Genomic DNA, 25,789 nt, shown 5'->3' with positions numbered 1-25,789 from the left:
GATTGTAAAAAGAACACGATGTTAAATTCTTGAAAAAGGCAATAACCGTAAAATAATATAAAACTGGTAAATTACTCTTTTTTTCTTTTTATCTGAAAAATAATATTGCGTTTGAATTTCACATAGTATTCTTTGTAGCACTTATTCTGCACGATTTTATTTCCAACCGATTGGAAATTGATTTTAATAGAGACTATATCTTAAATTTACCTTAAAATCTATTTTATTTATGGTTATCTTCTTGCGGTGATTGAACTCATAAAAGTAATTGTATACCTATGCAATGAAATTAAGAAATATACAAAAAGTGGAGTAGATCGGGTCGAATCATATGACACGTACAATATATTACCAGTTGTAACAGTTTCTCGTTCTAATTCAACGGAGAACTATATATCTGCTGAAAAAAAGTGAATAACATTTTCCTGTCTTTAAATAAAACATAGAGAACATAGTGAACAATAAAAGCAATTTTCTACAAATTGATTGCCACAAATTGATTGCTCAACAGCCATCTCCACTTACTATCTTTCACCAGAGTAATATCCCGGTCCATTTGAAAAGTGTTCGAAAATTGACAGGCTAATTGACAGACGACTGTCGTAAAAATTCTGAAGAAAGAAAGAAGAATCGATAGATACATTAATAACAAAAGACAGTCAATTGAATTATTATACCAGGCGACAAATGTACAACAGGGAGTTCAGAGGGATCTCTTTAAGAGGGTTTCAGTCTGAAATATATCGCGCCGAGTCTTGGGCGGGAAATTTAGAAGGGAGCAGTTTAATATACTGTGTCGTCTGCGTGCTCAAAATGGAAATTTATTCTCATTCTAACGATGCCGCGTAGCAGGAAATATTGTTCATCGTTTCGAAGCATTATGTACCGTTAAAGGTGAACGTCTATTTTTCATACCAGCGGCTAGAATCTACGTTCAGCGTGACAGGGACAAAGCAAGATGGATGAAAATGAAGTTCTCCTACTGAATTTACATCTTCCACGGATAACGATATACATACGTTACGTGGTCATCGCGTGTCCTTCTTTCCCATAACGAAGATACGATCGCGTTTAGCATACCTTTTTCATAAACCTTCGTTACAAGTCTCTCTACCATGATTGTCTTCGATGTGTATAGTCTCCTCTGTGAATCTCTCCTGTTAATAGCTCATCAAAATTTGATTGCGAGAGGCATGGTTCTTCCCTGGAAGAAAAACCAAATAAGGATGCTCCCGTGTATAAATATTTCATCGACTCGTATTAAGTCGCTTTGACCGCGAACATACGAAGGTTAGTGGCTTGTTTGAACCACGCGTAAATCAACCTATCCTCTCCTGGGTGAATGTTGCGCTAACGACGGTTTGCTCTCGTAAATTGAGAAATGGTTAAGAGGGGAAAAAAACGAGCATTCCTCGCGTGGAGCAAAATCAACCGGGATAATATCATTGTTACGAAATCAAATAATGATTTATGAACCGACCCGGGTATCTTTCTTCGAAAACACGGGTCTATGGTTTCTGGGGAGCTGTCCTAAATTCTAAATGGAAGTCGAGCGTAGAGAACAACTTTTAGAACTTTCTATCATGAGGAATTTTTTATCGTACGCTTAATGATTTCGATATTCGATATTAGATGTTATTAGGAGAGAAGAGGCAGGAAATAAATAGTTCAAAATTAGGATTTATTTGAGAAAATGAGAAAAACAATGTTGTATTTGTTCAAGCATTATTCGTAACCATCGCTAATGGCATCTGCCAAGCGCTTTCGAACCCAACTACGACGTCAGCCTATAAAACGTTGTCTTATATCTTTATTACCCCGTCTAAAGAACCCCTGCTATGCTGTGGCTCACGTTCGACAGCTCGTGTAGATATTTCGGCAATTTATGTAGAAACTGGGGAAGTCTGGAAGAAGGGAAGTCTACACGATCGAGTAGTTCGTTCATGGCCATACTTAATGCCTTTATTTATAGCCATTATGATAAACTAGAACGACTCGTGTAGCTTACCACCCTCTTTGCGAACGGTTCATTATGTTAGACGTAAAATGATTGGGTAATAATATTTGAAACGGTACAAAAAATGACAGATAATTCTTCGCAAACGCTATACATCGTCGATAATAAATGAATAGAAAGATTCGTTGCTTTTTCAATTACTAAAAACATGCATAAACTTTGGCAAAATTATTATTGACATTCATTCAGATAGAAACATGATTAAGCATCGTATAATCTCCATTGTCATAATATCAATTAACGAAACGATCTATTTTTGGAAGATCAATTAATGAACAATTCGAGGATGAGCCCTCGTAAGAGAAACTGGTAAAAACAAGGATAGAAACTTTTCTATTTAAAATTGACACTAGTAGTGAATTAGTCAGGCAATTAAACAACAACAACAAAATTTTAAAAATTATTTGTACCCTTGCAACTTCAGTTTGTTTGCTCATATTCTTAGTTTCTTTATTTTCATTCCATGTATCTACAGTACAATAGTATAAAAGTTAAATACTCATGGAGGACTAGATTCCCGAATAGCTACATAAAACTAAAAAAAGCAACATGAAATGACGCGATGACCCTCTCCAGTGTATGTACTATAACAAACGACTCGGTCGAGCCGGTAAAAAGATCTCGTTAAAAGGATTGTAACGAGAGTTCCGGAACGGTGGTGAACACCTTGTACATGGAAGTCCATTACAGCCTGGAAACCACCCCTCCGCAATTGCTAGTTCGCCAGTTCGGCCAGTCGGTGCCGATAAAAAGCGCGCCTCCGCTCCGGAAGGAAGATCGCCCGTGAACGCTTTCATTGGACGAAATCGTGGTCATTGTCGTGGACATTAACCCGATTTCGTTGGCCGTCACTCGGCTAGACAAGGGTGGTTTGAAAGAGAAAGAAAGAGGAACCAGAAGGAACGACCAGGACCGTCAATACGATCTCTGACTAATAAAAAAAAAAGGAAGAGAAAACGATCTTTCCACCGAGTGACTTCGACGATCCAACTAGCTAGATCAACGCTATCGATACGATGTATGAAGCTCGTGTATTACCTAGGGCAAAAGGCGTTAATAGTGAAAAACGAACGAAGGCAGAGAGAGAGAGAGAGAGAGAGAGAGAGAGAGAGAGAAGGAAGAAGAGGATAAAAAAGAAGAGGTTGAAAAGTCAAAAGTGGTGTGGGAGGGCCTTTATACCAATATGAAGGAATCCTGCGAATTGGGGCTATTGAGCACGGTGGCATTGGACGAACGTAATGCACAGCCAATTAGTATATGCCTTTCACGAGCGGTCACACCAAAAGACTCGTTCAGGACTACCCAACCCTTTATCGTTATTGCACGTCCACCAGCAAGGGGTGATTATAGCAGAGCGCTGAAGGGGCTGGCTGGTGAGTTAGCCGCGTGTTTCCTGGCCGTTCGTCATTTTTAGTGGTCGGCACTCGTTCGCTCAGGTATTAAATTATATTTCACGAGGGTGATTAACGGTCCTGAGATGTATTATTAAACCGTAGGACCTCATACGACGTGGAATCCTTGCTGGACAAGATGGCACCAACCTCTCTCAGCTTCTCTTCGACGTTCTCTTTTTCTCGGATGTTGTCTCTTAAACGATCCCCTTTCTTGCCTCCTCTTACGCTCTTCTCGGAAAATGCTTTTTAAATAGTGTGCTCGCGAAATTACTAAAAAAAGGCTGGATGAACCAACGGATTAAAGAGTCAAGAAAAAATTGCGGTTAAACGTATATGATGTTTATAAACGATTTGGAATATTTGATTTGTCCTTTCCTTGCTAAAGAAATATAATTATATTGCACTCGGACATTAGCCGTCGCTGGTCAAAAACACCTTTGAAAATGATTCTTCATCTACGTTATGCGTCCTTTACCGGTTTAACGGAAGACCTGTCGCGAATGAAACGATGTCTCTTGAATAAATTAAATGAAATTTTACTGATTAAAGATCAGGCTCGACGAGGAACGTGCTCCCTCTTTAAATTATTCCCCGCGACGCAAAACGTGCTGTACCGTTTATTTCTGAAGTTATGCACACAATTATGAATTCACATGTCCCGGCTGGTTCGAATTTCAGAGGTTTTTGAATAATTAGCAGCTCATTCGGCGTACGTTTATTGCGTTTAAATAGTAAAACGTACTTGTTAAAGGGGCGACAGAAATTCCATAAAGCGCACGATACTCGTAGCTTCACTCTAACTACTGCATCCTGTAAAATCATAAACATTGCGTGCCAATGTACAAAACCGTTCTCCACTTTACTCGCTGTAACGTATTTCTTTTTTTTAAGTACCGCATTTTATCACGATATACGTGTCCCATTCATAAGTATTAAGACACTTGCTGGAAATGAGATAAACCTGAAAAAATTATTAGAAAACTATTAAAAATCTTTAGAAGTTATTATCTCGTTCGAAACTTTAAAGAAACTCATATACATTCAATGTAATACCTAATAAAAGCGTTATCAATTATGTATAATAAAATATAATGCTTCTATTTAATGTATACGATATTTTGATCAGTTTTATCATTCGCATTATTAAAATTTTAATTCAATCAAAATTAATTTAATTTAATATAATATAATTTAATGCTTATACCCGAGGCTTGTATTTTGCATGAATACAAAACTCTGAACGACTAATCATTTTAACGGTAGTTTCCATTAATTATAGCATTTTATTGGCCAGTAAATATCCTAACATTTAGACTTCGGAGTGTATGTGCATATCGTGATCGTTACTTATGGAAAAATTAAAGTACACCGATATGACGAGTTTCAGTAACATGTTCCTGTCGCCACTACCAAACACACAACTTGCAGTAATTTCACCTGGAAACCTTCCACGGTTGCCTGCCGGTGACAACTTACATAGAATCGCACCCGCAGGAAATGCGGTGTACACACACGATCCTGTCGTCCACAATTTACACTTGTCCGAAATATTGACAAGGGAAATTTTACGTTTCGCAATATTTTCACCGGAAAAATTCGCAACTCTAACCAGACCGTACGCATCTGGAGAAAAATATTAATTCTAGTTTACTAAGAAACATGTGGAAAATGGAATTTGGTGACGTAGATTATAGCGAAGAATTGAGTTTCGAATTTTAGAAATTAGAATGTGCGAAAGAGAAGTGCATGGCTAATCTAGGTCTTTGATGCTGAAATATATTGCGTAGATCGCAACTCAATCAATTTTTCATGTAGACCAAAAACCAAATCCCGTTTGATCAAAATTCAAACAGTGCAAGACCGCTTCTTGAGAATAATCCTCAACGTTCCCAGGGGATATCCTATCTGGAAACTCCGCCTAGAACTTGACACCTCTGACATCCACACATACATAAGAAAACTGACACGCAACACGTTCAAACGGAATGACAGCCCTTTAATCAAATGACATTAGGAATTACAATCTGCGCGAAATCCTTCAAAAGACGAACATAGCGTATCTCGTTCCCTTAAAAGAACCACTAGATTACAATTATTTTCAGCGTCTCATTTATTTTAATTTTGATGTCAAAATATTTTTGTAATCCCCATCTCTTCAATCTTCAAAACACGGTATAATAAAAATTCCGAGATATATTTTTTAAATAGTATCAATTATCCAACAAACGGTAAGTTTGAAACGTGTGAGTACAGGCGAATATTCAACCATAGCAAAGGATAATTCGAAGATTCGCGGAGAGTTATTCTATTTCCAGACGAGGCAAATTTTGATCGTGCACCGGTTAATTATAAGCAGCAACGTGTACAAACGTATATTTGTTACGCATACGGCTACTCTAATTGCATCGATTACTATCCTCGGCGACTGAATCCAACAAGTAATTTATAACTTAGAAAGAGATCGTAAAGAGAGTAGTTACTAATAATATCGATATCAGAAGTTATGTGCTTTACCTACGCTCTACCATTTGAAATATGGACGAACAGCCTCCGTTTCAGATAAAACAGCTCGTGTTTAGAGGACGCAACTTCCATGATTAAAGTTATTCACATTTCTCTTCGAAGTTAAATAAAATCTCTAGAAAATGTGATTCGTAAATTTCAACAAGGAAATGAAAATTGTGTACGTTCTTTCTCAATACGATAAAAAAGAAAGGACACTTTTTTTACTTCCATAGGAACATATTTTATTTACAAGATTATACTTCTGTTTTAAACGCGCGATTAATGGAACGTCGAGGGTTTCCCGATGAAAGGTAGACACCGAAAAGGTTTTCACTGTTGCGGGACAAGTTTTACCGCAGGGTTCCGCGCGAAACCACAGGAACAGAATTACGAGATGGGTAGGAAGACGCGAAAATCGATTAATGGTTGAACTGCCATTGCGGTTTTACGACAAGAAATCGATATGGCTCCTTTATTAAATTGGCGCAAAGGATGAAGGAATTCGATGAACATAAAATTTTAGACGTTAGAATCGCGGCTTTCGTAATTTTCAAAACAATTCAAACTTCGTATACTGTATCTCACAGAACAGGATGGATATTGTTCTTATTTAATCTCCATCAAAAATATAAATTATTGTTAGTACTATTTTACACTTAAGTGATGAGAAAAAAATATGACACAAGGGACAAAATCTTTAATTTGAGGAAATTTTGGATAAAGTTAAACTCTAATAGAAAATTCTATGCACTTCTAAACATTAGATTTATTATACTATATTAGAAAAAATATAATCTAGGAAAGTGCTACGAATAAGAAAACCTTTGATTTAAAGAAATTATAGATAAAATTGAAGTTTAATAAAGAATTTTGTTTGCTTCGAAACATGAAGACATATTCCTATACTTGTTAGGAATTGAAAATTCATAACAAAATCTTGTATTTGTAGAGGATGGTTGGTCGTGTAGTAATTTAATGACGAGATTACTCAATATTGAAACCGTCAAATATATTTTAAAATAATTATAAATATAAAGATGACCGTAGATTGCTCGATACTGTTCATTAAAAAGATGTTCGCTAAGACGCTTGGTACTAACTGTGTGTTGATCGCTAATAAAGTCGCTCGAGACTGGGATTGAAAAAACTGATCACCTTAGGATCGTGTTCCTTTATTTATACTGGTCGAGGGGGTACCGATAAATTCCCATTCGCCTTTATTAGACGGTTACACGTAGCGGCGACATTGTTTTGCCCGGAGTTGGTTTATTATTACATTATGTATATCCTAATGATATTGGTACTCCGAGGTAAAACAACAGCGTGGCTCGAATAATCCTCTAGCTCATGTGCCACTACATATTTACAAAGGAATATACTTGTAACACCTTTTCACTGAAGGTTCTACTTTATTTAATTTTAATGAACAGTATTATTAAGAGAAACATTAACTGATTATATTAGTATTTACTATACTATAGTAGTATGGAGACAATATAAATTAAAAACAGAATAAAAGCACGTGTTGAGTGGAGAACACGTGACTGACAGTTTCGGCGGGAAGTCAGTAAGCGCAGTAATAGCACGTGTGTAGCGTGAGTAAAACATGGTGTTTCTAACCTCAACTTCTATATTCCACAAATAAAAGTTTAAAATGTTAAAAGAGTATTTATTAAAACATCACCTAGTGGAACTCGAAGAGATTTTAGATAACGCAGATGCTAGCTGCTACTACTCTATCTACATAAAGTAGGTATTTTACAATTGCAATTACTCTTCGTATAATACGAAGGATACTTTCCTTACAGCTTCGTATCGCTATTCGAGGATAATGCGGATGTAGCACAGAAAATTTTACGATATCCTAGATATTACTTACCATTCTGTGACGAATCAGCAGTGACGGTACAAGAAGAAATAGCAAAACCAGAACAAATTATTAAAAAGAAGGTAATAATGACCACTATATTAATTTTATTAAAATTTTAGTATTTTTAATCTATTATTCTAAGAATATATTTGAGAATAGGTTCGTATTAGAGTCACTGCTGTGCCAGTCACGCTGGACCAAGGACAAATTGGCCAATTAGTTTCAACAAGTGGCATCATTGTTAGGATCTCTCAACCAACAATATTAAAATCTGTTCAAAGAATGAATTGCAAAAAATGCAAACATGTTACTTTTATTAAAGTTAGTTGAATGTACTATATACATTTTGTAACATTTGTTTGCTGGTAACATAAATGCTATCTACTTCTAGTATGAATGGGAGACACAGGCTTTTGAAGATATTACAGACTGTGAAGCATGTCATGCGCCAAAGCTCACAGTTCTGCCTGATTTTGAACTAGAGGATTCCTCAGATTACCAGGAAATAGGAGTCCAAGTATATTATCGCTTTAATTTTATAGTTACCTCTTGTCGTGTTAATATCATTAACTTTCAATTCTCTTGATTAGGAAAAGGGTAAAATAGACTCGAATAGATCTTTGACGGAGGAACTGAGAATTATCTTGCTGGATGATTTAGTTGATAAATGTAGGCCAGGAGATCATGTTGAGATTAGGTGAATAAATTGGTTACCATCTATAAATATATCTATATATGTTATAAATAAAAACTACTCCTTTTAATTATGTCATACACTTCTTTTCTAGTGGTGTTGTGATAAGAATATGGGGTCCCTTAGAGGTCGGTGAACGTCTAGAAGCAACAACTATGATGCTAGCGAATAGCATTGTAGTACGACGCAAGATATCCGAGACCTCTTCTTCGCAAGAGATGAGAGACGTTTTTAAGCGTTATTGGGAAAAGTATAGCGATAATCCTTTGCTTGGTAGAGACAATATTATCACATCTATTTGCCCACAGGTATCGATTTATTTACAATGTAAATGAACAAAAAAAGAGAATAATAGAATAGAAAATAGATATATATGGCACCATTTATACAAAAATTATTTGAAGCTCTATGGCATGTATACTGCAAAATTGGCGCTAGCTGTAGTTTTAGCTGGTGGCGTGCCAAAGTGTAACGAAAGCGGTAATTATGCATCACTTTTGTTTTTATTATCTCCTTAACATAAAATACAATCACATTAAACGAAACAAGGAACACGTGTACGAGGAGAACCTCATCTCCTTTTGGTCGGTGACCCTGGAACTGGCAAATCCCAGTTGCTTCGTGCAGCATCTCGTTTGGCTATAAGATCGGTTCTTACGACCGGTGTTGGATCGACCTCAGCTGGTCTCACAGCAACTGCTGTTAGAGTTAGTTAATATACACTATTTCTTCTATTTTTAACAATTAATATCCATATCATTTTCTTTGTATACGCGTACATGTTACAGGATTCAGAGGGTTGGCATCTAGAAGCTGGAGCCCTAGTGTTAGCCGATGGAGGAGTCTGCTGCATAGATGAGTTCACAACCATGAGCTCAGAAGATAGGACATCCGTTCACGAGGCTATGGAACAGCAAACGATATCAATCGCCAAAGCTGGGTTAGTTAGCACGTTAAACTCAAGATGTTCAGTGATCGCAGCCATTAATCCAGTTGGAGGTCAGTTTACCGATGATGAAGAATGGGAAACGAATTTAGGTGATCCTCTTTTATCTCGATTCGATTTAATCTTGCTTTTGAAAGACAATAGGAATGCAGGATGGGACCGGTTGACGTCCGACCACATTCTGAAGGCTGCTTACGAAAAGAAAGAGAACACTATTCAAACGTAATAAAAATTTATGCAGTCGATTCTTTTGTTATATACTAAATCATTAATTCGAATGGATGTTTCACAGAGACTCGAAAAATCATATAGAACTTTTAAATACCGAAGACTTATGGAAAGAGGATACATTGCGAGAATACTTGGCTTACGTGCATTCTTTACAACCGAAATTAACAAAAGAAGCAGAAATGGTACTTCGAGCAACTTATCTTTATCACAGATCTCATCCAGATAGGAGGGAAGAAAGAACAACAGTTCGACTTTTGGACAGTCTTATTAGGTAACAAGAGACAAGACATTTAAAGCATTTTTTGTTTTAAACATTCAGCGTAACAATTTTTTTCAGACTAGCCGAAGGACACGCTAGGTTGATGTACAGATCGGATATAGAAATTATGGATGCTATATTCGTAGCGAAATTAGTTGGAACAGGATCTACGTACGAGATCAATCTTGGTTGTCCATTTCCAATAGATCCAATTGCAACGTATCGATCTGAAGGTGCGTTTGTATTTTTATAATGTATGCTTTGTTTGTCGAAGTGAAAGATAAGCTTATCTAATCATGGATCAAAATCAATGATTTATAATTCCGGAATTTTAGGTAAAATATTGTTGAAGACTATTGGCTTACAGAATCTGGAAAATTTATTATAAATATTTATTATATTAAATGGACAAATGTTTGTGCTAATCATTGGTGTGAAAGATATCTCCTTTTTTATGAGCAAACTAAATTTTTATTTCTCACTTTTCTTTTCTTTGCTTCTTACATAAGTAAATGTACTAGCGCGTATTTATAAAATTTAAATAACATTTCTTTCTTACTTTTCTTTTTTTATACAAAACGAAGTATTCTATTGTTCATTGCTATACAATGAAGGTATGTAATAATTATTGCAATCAATTTAAACAGCGTTATATATGTAAAAATATATTTAAAGAGCACAATATCTTTGATTAAAGTCTCAGTACATAACAAAGATCCTTCAACCACTCTTTTCCTATATTTCCGAACATTTTTTACTTGATATAAACTTTCCAGTTCATTGAGACATTTAGATTACACCCAATTAAGTAACAGCAACGATATAAACCAATTTTCGTACTCTACAAATAATTTATCGATAATTAATAAATAATTAAACAATATGTAAAAGTAATATTCGTTTCTTTTCAAAATATCCATTATGTATATATATTTATATATATATAATATTTATATGTATATATAGTTTAAACTTTACAAAGTTATAGAATATTTTAAGGATCTAAGTAACAAGTACTTAATTTAAAGAAAGGCCATATAATGTATATTACACGATTTAAGGAATGCATAGGACGTTATTAAAGGTAGACAAAAGGATGGATGCCTTATATTCCCCTACCATCGGTAGTTAAATTAACGTTCCGTAAAACAAGAAATTGAATTCTATACTCGTGGATACAACATATTTTCATGTTAAATTAAGTTATTTTGATTTTCAACACAACCGAACGCTTTCCATTTATATAAAGCCGCACATGATTACAACGTCATGATTAAAGTGCCACTAAAATACAAAAGCTAGTAAATATGTTCATGTATATAGAAGCAATAATATAAGAATTAGTGATATGATTATTATTAGCTCGTTTCTTTACTAGATGATAAATTATTTTGTGACTCATTTTCAATCAATACAAACAAAAAGGGATATACACATCATATGTGTTTTAAATAATACACATACATACTCACATGATAATTGTGTTAATCCGATTTAAAATACTGTTATGGGGAATAAAGAAATACATAAATCGTTAAACACTTGCCAGGAGTAAATTTGTGATTATTCATTTGAGATCTTTCGATAAACGATACGAATCAATCATTTTTTGGAGAAAACGTGCATAAATAAAACTTCGAACGTACCAAGAAAAAAAAAGAAAAATGATTTTATGAATGAGTAGTATAATTTTCTTGTTTTCAATGTAAGAATAGAATCTTCCATGGAACATTATAATTTCGAGTCCCGAGTAATGCACATTATTAAGATGATCTACACATACGATTTTACTGAGCAGTAAAACGTCAGAGAGTACCTGAAGAATAAATCCTGGAGTGTTGTGAAATCGCTTTAATAGCGTGGTTGATTAGCAGCATTAGCCATTTGGGCGCGGACAGCAGTGGCGGCGACGTTACTTGCCGCATTTTGCACGTGTTCATTGCGCAAGAAAGTCGTGGCGAATTCTTGTTGTGCTTTCGAAACACTTGCATCCGATGAGCGATATATGCGATGAATCTATAGAGCATATTTTTTTCATATTTTACTATTTGAAGACCATAAGTTAAAAACATGATAAAGACAGAAGATGATTTTCTTTTTTGATATGTTATCAATTCGATATCAAAAATGGCTTTGCGTCTGATTTTGTACTATCTTGAATATTTAAAAAACATTTATAACATCAGTTATGTAGATCAATATTAGTGAAATTAAACTACCATAACAACTAAATTAATATTATTTGTAGATTTATCATAGCATCGTAGATTTATTGCTTTTCCAACTATTATATTTTGAAATGCCGTTTAATCACTATATTAAATAAATATTAAGAAATCAGCAAAACTGGATTTATCATATTTTCCTTCTATGTTTTCCATTTGCAAAAATTATTCTCCAAAGCTGAACAAATTTGACACTATACCTTAGTTAATAATAGCAGATCTCCGCATGCAGCAAGTACGAAACAAAGAGCAATAAGGAGCAGTAAAAAGCCAAGGAATATTCCTTTAGCTGTGTTGTCGAACATCGTGATAGCAAGTATAATACCGCTGTGATAATAAAATGATTGAAACATTAACATATTATCTCTAGAATAAATCTGTATCTTTGAGAATTAAAATATTACCAAGTTCCTGAGCCAGGAATGCCTATGGCCTGAATCCCTGTGACGATTAATTGAAAGAAGAAGACGAAGAAAAATACCATGAAGTTAAAAGAGCTATCGTTTCTAAAAGAAGAAAAATATATTGAATAATAACGCTAATACTGAGACATTACTATATGATCGATAACATACTTGAAAGCCTTGTATGCTGGTCTGAACCAGCATAAAAATGAGAATGGAGTAAAAAGTATTAAATACAATATCCCAAGACCAAATGTTGAAAATGCTCCAGTACATAACAGTAGAATAAATCCGCCAACAACATTTAGAATTAAAATACAGCCGTGAACTGTAATTTGAAATTATTTGTTATTTACTATACTATTTTATTCATTAAAATTAGATGCAATGCATTAAACTTACACATCCATAAACGGTATAGTTGTCTGACTACCTTCTGAAAATCTGTATGAATTTCCACATCGATATCTTGGTGGAAGCAAGGTTGGCAGCAGCATTTGTCAGGTAGAGGTGGCCAATTGTTCCTTTTTGCTTTGAAAACCAAGTATTTTTAATTGTTAAACAATACGAAAGGAAATATATTAAACATTGACTTGTTATATTTTGGACTCACGATAGTATGGTGTATTTCTTATGTCTTCTTCTGTTCCTGCTTTCCATCCTGGCTCTGATCTTTGCTAAAATTTCATAATTTTTCAAGACAAACTTAACACGATATTAAAATTCACTACAAAATATTATTAAACGAAACTTTATGTACATTTACATCTGAAGTAGGGGATAATGTGCTTCCAAGTGATGTATTCACTGTTTGCTGTGGAGTACGGGCATAATTAGTTGCAGGAGGTTCCTGATTTGAGGGCTGAAGTGTAGCTGGTTGCTGTGTAGCTCCAATGCCTCCATAGATGGGAGGATTTGAAGCACCTCTGACTTGTGCAGTTCCTTGTGAACCTTGTTCTGCAAAAGGATTGTAATCTTCTAAACCCCTATTAGCTGGAGTAGAAGATACAGCCCTCCTTATCGCAGGATCCTATTTAAAAAAGTAATTGATTGTTAACTGCTTCTTTTATATCGCAGTCAACCTTCACAAAGAAAGTTAAATTTACTAACACTTAAAGAATGTGTATTTATAGAGGATGTCTATATATAGAGTCAACAGCAATTCAAAGAATTCCTTTATGGAATACAGGTCTCTTTCACAATAAATTTGGAGCAGTAATTTTTTATTTACAAAACAATAAAAAATAATAATAATAGTATATATATAATAATCTACGTATTATACTTAACATACATAATAAAACACGACTAAAAAATAAGGCATACAAATATCAAATAATTAAGATACTAATATCAAGACATAATAAAAGTCTTCGTCTACAGTCTTGACAAAAAATAATAATAATTCGATAAAACACGTTTATTTCGATTTGACAGTTTTACAGGCAATATTGAACAAGATAGTGCGTGCCTCGGGTCTAGCCGCTAATGAAATACTCACTGAAAATGGATCATTGATATTCGGTTCTCCAAAAGGATTTTCGTCAAAGCCGGACATCTTAGCCACTGCTCACTAAAGAGCACACTCCAATGCACCGTCAAAAATTAATAAGACTTTAATACACTCAAAATATTCTTATCTAAACTTGTCTATACTTGATGATCCATTGCGTTGCGGTTACTTATGGTATCGCCGGTACTTTAGCCATGTAGCATACTACAGATAAAGCAACTCCTGCCACGTCTATCGCAAACATGTTATGAACGATTCACACGCCATATCGAAACATTATATCTAGTTCCCAAGACGTTAGTAACATAATTATTTAACACTAATAACAATTACAGAATTAGAATAATTTCTTCAGCGTAATACATATGTATCTTGTCTTTGAATTTGCATAACATTTCTAGTTATTTATTTTAATCCTTTAAAACAAAAAATTAGTATAACAGAATAAGCAGTTCTCTGCTATATGAGGAACTTAGGCATTGAAGAGGACAACCGTGACAGCAGTATATATTGTGATTCATAACGAAATCGAAATACATATATACATGTATATTAATTAATGTAAATTTATTTTAATTTGAATAACATTAAATCACTTAAGAAAAATGAACTAAAAAATGTTTTAACTAGGTATTATATTGATGCAAACGTACAATAATCGATATTATTATTCAAACAACTATATATAAGAACTATATAATATCAACCATATAATAACAACAATATAATAACAACTATATCAAACAACTATGTAAGCCGATTATTTCAATACGTATTTTCAATTTATATCCTCAAAACCAATAGATTTCGAAAAATTTCTTGAACTTATTAATTGTACATCGCAAAGTCAACAGGTAAGTATATAAAACGTAACTATCTACATAAACATAGAAATTTAAAAGAACTTCTACAAAACATTCACCTGTTTACAACGTGGCGATACAAAAAAAGTAAGATACGTATATAAAGTAAGTATACAAGGTAAGTCGATAAGCTAAGTATATAATCTAAGTATATAAACAAAACATATAAGATAAGTGTATAAGGTAAGCATATAGGATAAGCATAAACGGAAAGTACATATAGAATAACATTATCAAAAAGCGAATAAAAATATGATTTGTAAGGAGATGGAACGCCAAAACTCTCCATCAAACGGGTCGTCGAATATGGGCATTTTTGTTCCGGTATTTGAGATTTCGTATTATTTCAAATTATTTCATCTTACGGAGCAGGATACATTGTAAAACATTACAATGAAGATTTACAGAAAATTTACACATTACAAGATCTACAGAAATTATATACGTACATGAAATATAAAATGGACTCTGTATTTTTGTTATCTTCTTCAAATTCGTCAATCTCTTTCCTCACACCTACACATAGAAGAAATGCAATGAAAACTGTAGGAGACCAGAATAGGAAATTATATAACCCCATTATAGCGAGCTTGAAATGTTATAAAATACGCGGATCTACAGACATAAATAGGGTGAAGTGAAACAAAGGCAGTTTCATAGGTAATAGGACTGACGCAGGCGCAATCTGTATGATAGAACGATAGATAAAGTAGCGTTATAGTAGCGGAACTACCAGTCGCTATGCGTTTACCCCTGTACGTGAAGTGCTTTTTTGCATTGATTGTTACCCTGTGTCGTTCATTTTTGCGTAGAGAAAACCGTTGGAAAAAGATTCTACTTGAATTGTCAAACGTATCTGATAGGGACAGTGAGAGAGAAATTTAAGAAAAAATTCAATTTCTCTACGGCAATGAGATGGACGGAAGGGGCGTGATTATTTTTAAACATGTACGCCTATCTTCAATTTATTTAAATAAAAAGAAAAAAAAAGCGAATTTAGGAAAGAAATATTCGAATAAATTGTTTAATTACTAACTTAATACTTCCCTATTTTAATCGCTTTTAAAATAAATAAAATTTATAATTAGTACAGAGAGGATAATTTAAAGTTTGAAATTTAATTTGAATTATAAATGTGTCCAACAGAACTATGGCATATTATAAGTTGTAAATGAGCAATTAAACATTGTTTGCAGAATGGATGTAAGTTCATTGGTACCAGCAGGTTTTCAAGCGGGCCAAGTGGATCTGTGCGAGGTCCAGGCTGGTTACAATAAATTCTCCGAAAATTTGCGAAAATTCACGCCGCAGGCTATACAGTGCGCGATCTTTTGCGGTGGCTCTAGATGCAAATATGAAAACTCGAAAGCGTGGCCGCCAGTGCACATGGCGATACAGAACATATTTTCGCATTGGTAAGGTCGCGATAAAAATTTATGGAAACCTATTCAAATTTCATTTTTCATATTCGCGGGCTCGCGTATAATAAAACACCTGTTTTGTATCCGTATGTTGAACTATAATTTTGCAAATTTGTTCGTTTTTATTTTTATTCCGAAGAGAAATTGAATCGATTAATATCATGACGCGATAAACTACCGTGGACAGACGGAATTAATCTCGTCACGGAATCTAATATGTTAGTCGTAAATTAACTTTCTTAAATTTTAATTACAGTAAAATCTCGATTACCAGAATACTGGAACGATTAATGGAAAATTTGGGGGTTTATTTGAAAAAAAAAAAAAAAAAAAAACGGAAAACAAATGTAAATATTAAAAGAAATTATTTTTCATTCAAATGGTTTTATTCTTGTTTGATATTAATATTTCTAAACCGCTTTGAAACGAATAATTTTTTTTTTTTCATACTAAGATATTTTAACAAATTCGATTACGTTAACAACGTGTCATAGTAATTATTTTGAAATTAATTAATTTAAAATTAATTTCGAATAGCCAAGCTATTCTACTGTACTTGTAAACAATATGTTTTGTTTGATTATATAAAATAATTAGGGACAATTCATTGAAATCTTATAATATTGATAATAATAATTCGATTGTCTCTTAAATTGATTTTTTAAAAAAATTGTAATTATTCCAAAGCAGAAACATCTGTTTGTTTGAATAAAATGATCAGCAGCATTTATTGAAATTCTCTAGTAACGATAATGGATCTGATTTTCTTCTACATTGATTTTTCCTCTTTTCTTATTTGTAATGATTTCAAAATGGTAATAACTCCAAATTCTATTTGATCAAATAAAGTGACTAGTGTCATGTATTTGGAGGTTTAGCAAGGGATATAAGGGTCGATAATTCTTCAGGGTGACAGACGACGTACTCGCGATGGCACGACCGAACACCGCACAGATAATAAAAAAGGACATAATCGCACAGTTTCAAGGGTGGAGTATAAAAACCATAGTAAACCTACAAACGCCTGGCGAGCATGCGAGCTGCGGTGGTCCCCTCGAAGAAAGTGGCTTTACTTATGACCCGAATGTCTTCATGAAACATAGCAGTAGGTATTAGAACGTTAAAACAATAGCTCCAACCAAAAACCCAAAAATAAAAGAGAAACATTGCATCATACGAACCTGATTAATTAAAATGTACGAATAAAAAAAATCAGTTACGAAGTTTCCATAAATTGAAAAGTAGAAAAAAAAGATGGCATTGAAAATACTATATAAAATTTACGTCGAGATTTACCGATTATTTATACCATTTATTTTTTAATAATTTTTTGGGAGGAGCAGACATTGACCACTTACACATTTCATAAAAATGTATGAAACTTGATTAATTCGGAAGGTTCATATTTTATTTGAACAAATATCATACATGGTCGATCATAAGTTACATAGTGTTGGAAAGTATCTCAAAATAAAATTAATACTTAATATTAACGCCTTTATGATCCAGGTTTTGTACGTACAATATTATGTTTTCGTGAAGTGAATTAAATTAATATTAATTCAATTAACTATAAATATATTTGTCTTCGGTAACATGGTTCCAATTGTAGTGCATTATAAATTCTTCTTTATAAAGTTGTCAGAGAAAACTTTTCCCACAACACAAGGAATAAAAAAATTCAGAAAAATTCAGAAAGGATTAGTAGCATGATAAATAGAATGGACAATAAGGATAATAAAAGCATTAAAATATAGGAATCACATGAATAATAATTACATATTTAACCGCGCGACGAAGTTGAGTTATACGTAAATGAAGACTAGACTTGTAAAACAGTTTCATAGGAATCAGTGTCGGTTCTGGTGAGGTAGATCGAAGAAGTTTAGCTGTAACATGCAATGCAGCAGAATCGTGTAACCATGCAGACGAAACAAAACTCAATTTCGTCCACAGTAATATAAACATTATTTCTCGAATCACATTTCTCCCCCCTTAAATACCAAAAGATGACAATTTCGTAATTACGATTTGCTAATTTGTTGCAGTTTACTATTACAATTTCGCGTTGAAGGACTACGGGGATGCGACCATGAGCAAACTTCTGGATATGGTCAAGGTCGTGGCCTTCGCTGTGCAAGAGGGAAGAGTGGCAATTCATTGTCATGCCGGTAAATCGATTCTTTTCGATAGGCGCACCGACCCAATTTTTATTTTTACACAGTCCCCTTTCGCCAATAAATTGTCTTCGATCCTTGTTCAATTTCTTAATTCAAATTGCAGTCATTATCTTTTTAAATTGATAGAATTGGCGTGGAAGAGTTTATAGGAAGATGTTATCGCGAACAGAAACGTGCAGTTCCTCCTATCATCATCGTTTAAATAAGCCTTTTAATTCAAGACAATGAAGTCATCGATGTTTTAAACGTTCCCCTTTTACTTTCACACGCCCACCCTTTATCAACCGACGATTTCTAACCTTTGAATGTATCGATTTAAGCCACGTGTGAGACGCGTTCATCCAGAACGACCTGTTTTGGTGCATTGCGTGTTACAACACGCGGTGTTAACCCGGTGCATCTGAATTTTCGCATTCATTACGATCTTTCTTAAACCTTTGGCTGAGGACCGCAAAAATTATACGTTGCATGAGCTACGTGGGGAAAATAGGTAGTGTAGGAGCGGTCTGTTATTATTTCTAGTTCGTATCGAAAGGCTCCAGTCAGTTTATAAAACAAGAGAAAAATTCGTATTATTCTTTAATACTAGGAATATTAGATTTGTCGAAATGACGATTTTACATTTTCTGTTTATATGTTTGCTAAAAACATGCAGTTGGTTTTGGCGAAATTGCTGTTCCCTTTCACAGGAATGGAACTTTCATTATATATTTATTTATTTTCATGCAGATCTATATTTATGTGTACGCAGCTAAATAAGTGGAATCTAAATAGAAAGCTATACATTTTACAACGAATATTTTATTTCACATATTTTATATATCTTTGTATATTATTTTTTATAAATACACAGATATCCACAGTCAAATTATGATCATCTATAGTGGTGAGCACATAAATAGGAATATGTATTTTGTTTCCACACTAGCGTAAATATAAACATACCGAAATATAGACATACCGTATTTATTTATAAATTGATATTAATACGTGAAACGCGTATTAAAACAGATATTTTTTTTTGGGGAAAAAATATATCTGGACTATATCGACAAAAAATAATATCAATTAAATTGTCAGAAGTACTTATATCTATCTATATAAATGTGTATAGCTTCAACCCTACTATGGTACTTTATATTGCAAGTAAATAAATTTCTATTTGCAGAATTTTCATATGTCAGACTTGAACTTGTTTCAACAAAGAAAAAGACTTGTAACGTTTCCAGAATAGCTTTGTCATGAAATTGAAATAAGAGATAGTTCTCTGAAATTTAGATCTGCTAAGGATAGAAAAACATTGTTGCATCGAAAGTAATCTAACGAACATAGCGTACATTACAGGCAGGAGATTCTAATATTAATACATAAAACAATATTGTGATCCAATGTTAGATAAAACTGTAAAAGTCCTAGCACCCTTTCTTACATGACTATTTCACTAATTAAATAGAAGCGTGTTCTTCAACCATAAACGTTCGTTAGTTTCAGTTCTTTAACCAAATTTATGGGCACGAGTAATAGATAAGTAATGATAAGAAATTGGGGCGTAACATCGGGTCTCTAACATTTACGTATCGTAACTCCACATGCAAATATTCAACCCTGCAACTTCCTCATAAAAGTATCTCACATGTATGAGGCTACAGCGACAGACAAAAATATTCGAATAGCAACATTTTCTATATTATTAAATATACTCAAATATCACTATGTATTATACACAGACACTTGTGGTAACAGATGTACACAATTTAATTTTAATTTACTTTAGTTACATTTATTACTCAGTAACTGTGTATAATATACAATTGCACGTATTTAAATATGTTTGATATAATATATTGAATATAATTAATAAAATTAATAACATACGAATACTTTTGTCTTTCATTATAATATATGACAGTCATATAATTGAATAACTATTCTGTTTCCATCAAGAGGTTCGGCAACCTCGATGCAACTTGAGTTCGATCGTATCGATCGATTGCTTCCTCGATAACAAGGTCCTGCAGACCATGCATGTTTAACGATCATAAAAATTACATTTTCTTCATATTCTCCATATTCTTCGCATATGACAAATCGACGCAAGGATAGCTCCTTGTAAAACTACAGACCTGATCATTACGTACACGAAGGTATCCCAGTTTCCATATAACACGATATACTGTAATTATACGAGAACGTTTTTGTCAGTGAAATAATTTATTTTCCACAGCCCGTTCCATGCACGAAAACGGTTTATCGCCAGGAATATATCGAATTCTTTGATCAACGAATTGCCTGGTCGCGTTGTCAAGCGACGATTTAATTGAATAGTCGAAATTCCACGCGTACCTTGTATGCACGCTCTGCAACTTAATTACGAATCATGGATACGTGTTACGATATCCACGGACATCCACAGACGAAATACAGTTTATGGTTATTATCAAGTGGTTACACGTCGGGCACGTCATAACTCTTGTTAACCCCGGAAACAAGACCGAGTACGATTACGAGTTCCGCTTCCGATTCATGACTCGAGCACGAGCACCAGCACGTAATTTATTTCCCGAATTAGGCACGATCGATAAGCAGTCCCGACCTATCCTTTAAGGATAAATATTTCATTTGTCCAGGATGATAGCAAAACTCGTGACATTATTAAAACGTGAATGCTCGAATCAATAGACTTTACAAACTTATTAATTTCTAAACTAATCCTGTGAAAACTAGGAACGTAAACGTTGGAACTAATAAATTTTGTAAAATTCTTTTCCTTAAAATTGGAATATCACTTCACCGCGCGATTGTAACTCGGTAATGTTACTGAAAAGTAAATATAGACTTTAGAATTTTTTAAATTTCTAAAATAACCACCACACTGCGTTTATATTTATTTCTTACATTTGCTCGTATTTATAATTCTTATACTAATTGTAATTATATTTTTATTAGTTTGTCATTATATTTTATTTCTGCTTCTATTGGAACAGGTTCAAAGCTTTAATTAACATGGATTTGGGTTAGTACAGGTTCTAATCTGATCCTGTGAAAATTAGAAAATCAGCTTATCACGTGGCAATAATTCGTAAGGTTGTTCAAACGTAAACGTTGGAACTAATAAATTTTGTAAAATTCTTTTCCTTAAAATTGGAATATTACTTCACCACGCGATTGTAACTCGGTAATGTTACTGAAAAATAAATATAGACTTTAGAATTTTTTAAATTTCTAAAATAACCATCACATTGTGTTTATATTTGCTCGCATTTATAATTCTTATACTAATTGTAATTATATTTTTATTAGTTTGTCGTTATATTTTATTTCTGCTTCTATTGGAACAGGTTCAAAGCTTTAATTAACATGGATTTGGGCTAGTACAGGTTCTAAAAATAAAATATGGAAATTTCTGAATCTCCACCAAGCGATTAATCATACATAGTTTAGACAAGTTTAAAGGACATGTACCTTTTTCAGGGCTGGGCAGAACTGGGGTTCTGATCGCGTGCTACCTTATTTACAGTCTTCGTGTGCGGGCCAACGATGCCATACGATTTGTTCGTATGAAGCGGCCGTGCGCGATACAGACGCGGGGACAAATTCTCTGCATCCAAGAATTCGAGCACTTTGTGCTTCCACAGATGATAGTTTTCCCTTTGAATAGCGCAATAGGCGATCGTAAGCCTTGCAGCCTGCAATCGCATCTGAAAAAGCAGCACAACGTACTGCACGGATACGAGCAACGTACATTCAAATACGTTCCAAAGGTTCTTTTATGCATTGCAAGAATCACAGACGTCTTATGTCAATATCGTAAATATGCAAATTCATAGATTATACAAATTTACATTTGAATATCGTATGACAATTTAGTAGTAACGTTTTCTATTAATGTCTTATCTTATTTTTGTTATGGCATATTCATCGTCTTAATTTATATAAATAAATTAATACATGAGTCACACTAAGAGTCGTTGTATTCTTCTTAGTTACTCATTTACAAACACGCTAGGCATAAATAAAATATGTAATGTTTATGATCAATATAGAGGCAGTCTAACTATATTCTTCTAAGATATTAAGTGAAAATATTATTTTTCTGGACTAACAGAACCTTATAATAAAATAATATTGTATCGATGAACTTGATATTCAATAAATAGATACTAAAAAAACAATCGAGAACATCGATGGATTTGGCATAAGACGACATATCGAACGAACGATTAAATGATTCTAATTAATCCTATTAAATTTGTCCAATAAATTATCTTTTAGATCGTATTCACAATTTGTGAACGAATCCTCCAATTGTGCGATTGTCAAGAGGACAATTCTCCGTGTGAAATCAAGTACACTGTTTCCAGTACATGTTTCACGAGAAAATTTATATCTCACGTTTTGGAAAAGTTTAGAGATAACAAAGGAAATATTAAACACTCTTACTCGTGGGCCGACTCACTCGCAGATTCTTACGACTGTTCCAGTAAGAAATTAAAGGAAAACTAAATTTCAAATAGTCAAATAAATTAGAAATTTTTAATAATTTACATGAATTTTCTAATCGTCCAATATCCAGGTACAACGAAAGCGTGTGCAAGTGGTAGCCAAGCATCTTCAAGGGGAACGTCCGATGATATTGGAAGATTGAGCGACGTATTTTGTACATCTCCGGACAGTCCATCCTGCGATTCAGCTTTTCCAGGTGCCCAAACCTAAAATAAAATCATTAAATTAGCATAAAATTTAATTTAGATAAAAATAGAACACTATCTTTTTATAGTGTTGGATGACAACTACGTGGACGACGTCCTCGGTGATGGAATTCACGGTCAGGATCTCGTAGATAACGACTGCTACAAAGAAATTCAATCTCACATAAACTTAAAAGCTGCTGCTCAAAATACAGCTCTGGAAACCGTGAACACCGACGAAGCAATCAGAGCTCTGATCAAAGACACCGCCAGTTTATCTGACAAGACGAAGAAACGTCTTCAGGATTATCAGGTTGAAGGATCGTTTTTATTTCGAATCAAGATATTCAGTGTCGAGGAAGTGAATTGTCTTGTAATAATTTTCAGATGGATCTAAATCATAGATCTACGGCGTGGCAGAGGCTTCAGATGGAAACTGACTTGTATATTCTGTCAGGATTATTATTTGAATGGCTGGAGACATTGAAACATCCTTTGCTGGACGTCGATAGTTTGAGTTATATCGTCGTTTGGAATTCGAGACCTCAAAGATGCCTGGAAAAATTGCACAGCCCTAATCGATATTTGTTGGAATATCTTCTACGATTTATTAGTCGTTTGAGGCCGATGACACCTGAGGGCCAAAGCTTGATAACGAAGAGGTTCATGGCTGCGCTCACGCAACAGAGTATATGGATCAAGAACTCGTTTTACCCTTCCAGTACATATTAAAAACAAAATTTCTCTATTTTAGTTTTTTTATATCGACACCTCTAGGTTTTTCGTAGATTGCGAGTGTTTATACAAATTAGGTATATTCTTATGAAACGGTAAAAAAGAAAATGGTAATTCAGCAAGAAGTTTCATTTATCAAATTTTAAAACGAATACTCTACTTGGCGTATCGTAAATATCTTAGAATAATATTAGCATTTTGTGCATTTTTTCATTTCGAAATTTCCCATAAGACCGTAAAAATCTACGGTCTGATCATTAAGAAAGAACAATTACGTGTAACGCAATATGTAACAATATGCACACTGTGTAAAAAAATTCTTTTTTTAAATGATTTTTATTATCGCGTAGAAGTAAAAAGCTTGCTGTATTCATATGAAATAAAACACTCGTTGTTTCCGATAATAACAACCTTCGTGGGTTAAATGATCTTATGAAATAAGAGTAGTATTCTTTGGACTAATATTGTGCTATCGTGTTTCTGAATCGATTTTTCTGCATTGAACCGGCAATTACAATAAGGGAGATCTTATTTAGAAATGCCGTTCGTGTGTAATTTTATATCACTCGGTTGTTAAACGCGACATTATTGTTCTTTCTAGAAAGGGGACTTTCCATGCACCATGAATGATATCTAAAAATATATTCTCAACTATCGGCTCGGCAAACGAAAGAGAGGATATTGCATTTCTCTTGTTTGCTTGCCACTTTAATTCTATGCTATTTGCAAACAATGTAGGTGCTTGACAAAGGAGGAACTACTTATAAACTCGACTGCCAACATAAAATGAATAAGTATCCTTCGTTGGTGATTGTTTCATATTTCATGAAGGCATGACCATTTCCCGTGAACCAGTTGGCATAAGTATTCATTGTTGTCCAGCGTGCACATCACACAACTGATCGCCAGAAATATTGATTCGTCGAGCATGTCACATTGTTCTATTTATATTATCAATAATCACGATTTATGTGCGGTGGGACTCGTATCACGAGAGACCTAGATGTCACGATTCTATCTAATCTCCTACTTTAGTTCCGGTCTCTGAATCGAATAAATAAATTATTTTATCATCAGCGTAATTTATATTAATATCGTTGTATTGTAGACAGAAATTTTCCGAAGCTACGACGAGGCACGGCAGCGAAATTGAACGAATTTTTCATTAGGATGATGATCTTGATAGAGGAAGTAAACACGCAAGAGATGGAGAAACCATCGTGGACTTCGAAATTGGATTTGGCGTCTAGTCAATTGGAAGAAACGGGGACAGAGGCAGCGAATGAAAAATTTAGTTAGAGCAAGAATAAATGAACGAAGAGTGTCGAGGATGTTGTTTAAGATGATCGTAGAATAGCGTCTATAGCAGTCGATTTATAATATTTATTTTTACAATGTTCCATGATTAATTGTACAAACTACTCGAATAAAGGAAAATATTTTAGTAGTAACAAGTACTTTGTCTCTTATTTATAATTTAAGTGGCAAGATATCGGAAGTTGTAAATCATTATATATTCAAATAATGTACAAATGTTTTCCTCGTCGAGAGAGATGTCTTTGCACTTTTAATTTGCATGAATAAAAATTTTTATATATCTTATAGCAATCATATTCTGTTAATTTAACGTACAAGTTAGTTTTGTAACGAGTAAATAAAAATCAGATTTGTATATAGCCTTTTACCCTTTAATTAAATACCTGTTAACAATTTACTTGCTTAATGTTCTATAATTTTACACAGATAAATCTTTAATAGTTTCTTACATATTTTACTTTATGTTATGCCGGTATGTTATACATTATCTCATTATGATATGATATCGACTAAAGTTAGAGAAGACT

General features: G+C 33.8%; 3 protein-coding genes across 18 annotated transcripts; 2 read left to right on the top strand and 1 right to left on the bottom strand.

Moving 5' to 3' along the window:
- The first annotated feature begins 7,495 nt into the window (after positions 1 to 7,495).
- LOC139991775 (DNA helicase MCM9) lies at positions 7,496 to 10,600 on the top strand. The gene is made up of 12 exons (XM_072012145.1): positions 7,496 to 7,665; positions 7,725 to 7,866; positions 7,946 to 8,107; positions 8,178 to 8,303; positions 8,377 to 8,483; positions 8,575 to 8,788; positions 8,885 to 8,960; positions 9,030 to 9,187; positions 9,269 to 9,648; positions 9,719 to 9,928; positions 9,995 to 10,149; positions 10,252 to 10,600. The coding sequence occupies exons 1-12, from the start codon at positions 7,571 to 7,573 to the stop codon at positions 10,302 to 10,304; spliced, it is 1,878 nt and encodes a 625-aa protein (XP_071868246.1). The 5' UTR covers positions 7,496 to 7,570; the 3' UTR covers positions 10,305 to 10,600.
- Positions 8,965 to 14,264, bottom strand: Scamp (secretory carrier membrane protein). 16 transcript variants are annotated; one of them, XM_072012151.1, is made up of 10 exons: positions 14,047 to 14,263; positions 13,306 to 13,575; positions 13,159 to 13,222; positions 12,948 to 13,076; positions 12,717 to 12,873; positions 12,546 to 12,647; positions 12,342 to 12,468; positions 11,385 to 11,932; positions 9,260 to 9,614; positions 8,965 to 9,179 (listed from the first exon to the last, which is right to left on the bottom strand). In XM_072012151.1, the coding sequence occupies exons 1-8, from the start codon at positions 14,101 to 14,103 to the stop codon at positions 11,768 to 11,770; spliced, it is 1,071 nt and encodes a 356-aa protein (XP_071868252.1). In that variant the 5' UTR covers positions 14,104 to 14,263; the 3' UTR covers positions 8,965 to 9,179; positions 9,260 to 9,614; positions 11,385 to 11,767. The 16 variants fall into 16 exon arrangements, with proteins under 16 accessions (XP_071868252.1, XP_071868256.1, XP_071868257.1 ...); XM_072012155.1 differs by having other exon boundaries at positions 8,965 to 9,614; positions 11,385 to 11,418; positions 11,733 to 11,932; XM_072012156.1 differs by having other exon boundaries at positions 8,965 to 9,383; positions 11,385 to 11,418; positions 11,733 to 11,932.
- Positions 14,265 to 15,589: 1,325 nt separating this feature from the next.
- On the top strand, positions 15,590 to 25,399 carry LOC139991474 (uncharacterized). The gene is made up of 10 exons (XM_072011574.1): positions 15,590 to 15,869; positions 16,118 to 16,336; positions 17,251 to 17,447; positions 18,391 to 18,513; positions 21,994 to 22,283; positions 22,795 to 23,002; positions 23,096 to 23,221; positions 23,300 to 23,523; positions 23,598 to 23,931; positions 25,054 to 25,399. The coding sequence occupies exons 2-10, from the start codon at positions 16,119 to 16,121 to the stop codon at positions 25,242 to 25,244; spliced, it is 1,911 nt and encodes a 636-aa protein (XP_071867675.1). The 5' UTR covers positions 15,590 to 15,869; position 16,118; the 3' UTR covers positions 25,245 to 25,399.
- The last annotated feature ends 390 nt before the right edge of the window (positions 25,400 to 25,789 follow it).

The sequence above is a fragment of the Bombus fervidus genome, chromosome 10 (assembly GCF_041682495.2).
Source record: "Bombus fervidus isolate BK054 chromosome 10, iyBomFerv1, whole genome shotgun sequence".
Lineage (NCBI taxonomy): Eukaryota > Metazoa > Arthropoda > Insecta > Hymenoptera > Apidae > Bombus > Bombus fervidus.
The sequence above is the reverse complement of the archived record's forward strand: the minus strand, read 5'-3'. Positions and strand labels throughout refer to the sequence as shown.

What these genes read in the sequence shown, in the direction of transcription:
- LOC139991775 (XM_072012145.1), top strand. Translation starts at nt 7,571, where the DNA reads ATGTTAAAAGAGTATTTATTAAAACATCACCTAGTGGAACTCGAAGAG. An exon ending in AACAAATTATTAAAAAGAAG is followed by an intron (nt 7,867 to 7,945) that starts GTAATAATGACC and finishes ATTTGAGAATAG; the next exon opens with GTTCGTATTAGAGTCACTGC. An exon ending in TCACAGCAACTGCTGTTAGA is followed by an intron (nt 9,188 to 9,268) that starts GTTAGTTAATAT and finishes TACATGTTACAG; the next exon opens with GATTCAGAGGGTTGGCATCT.
- Scamp (XM_072012146.1), bottom strand. Translation starts at nt 14,103, where the DNA reads ATGTCCGGCTTTGACGAAAATCCTTTTGGAGAACCGAATATCAATGAT. An exon ending in CCCCTACTTCAGATGTAAAT is followed by an intron (nt 13,223 to 13,305) that starts GTACATAAAGTT and finishes ATGAAATTTTAG; the next exon opens with CAAAGATCAGAGCCAGGATG. An exon ending in ATTCCTGGCTCAGGAACTTG is followed by an intron (nt 12,469 to 12,545) that starts GTAATATTTTAA and finishes TTATTATCACAG; the next exon opens with CGGTATTATACTTGCTATCA.
- LOC139991474 (XM_072011574.1), top strand. Translation starts at nt 16,119, where the DNA reads ATGGATGTAAGTTCATTGGTACCAGCAGGTTTTCAAGCGGGCCAAGTG. An exon ending in AGATTCTTACGACTGTTCCA is followed by an intron (nt 23,003 to 23,095) that starts GTAAGAAATTAA and finishes TCCAATATCCAG; the next exon opens with GTACAACGAAAGCGTGTGCA. An exon ending in AACGTCTTCAGGATTATCAG is followed by an intron (nt 23,524 to 23,597) that starts GTTGAAGGATCG and finishes AATAATTTTCAG; the next exon opens with ATGGATCTAAATCATAGATC.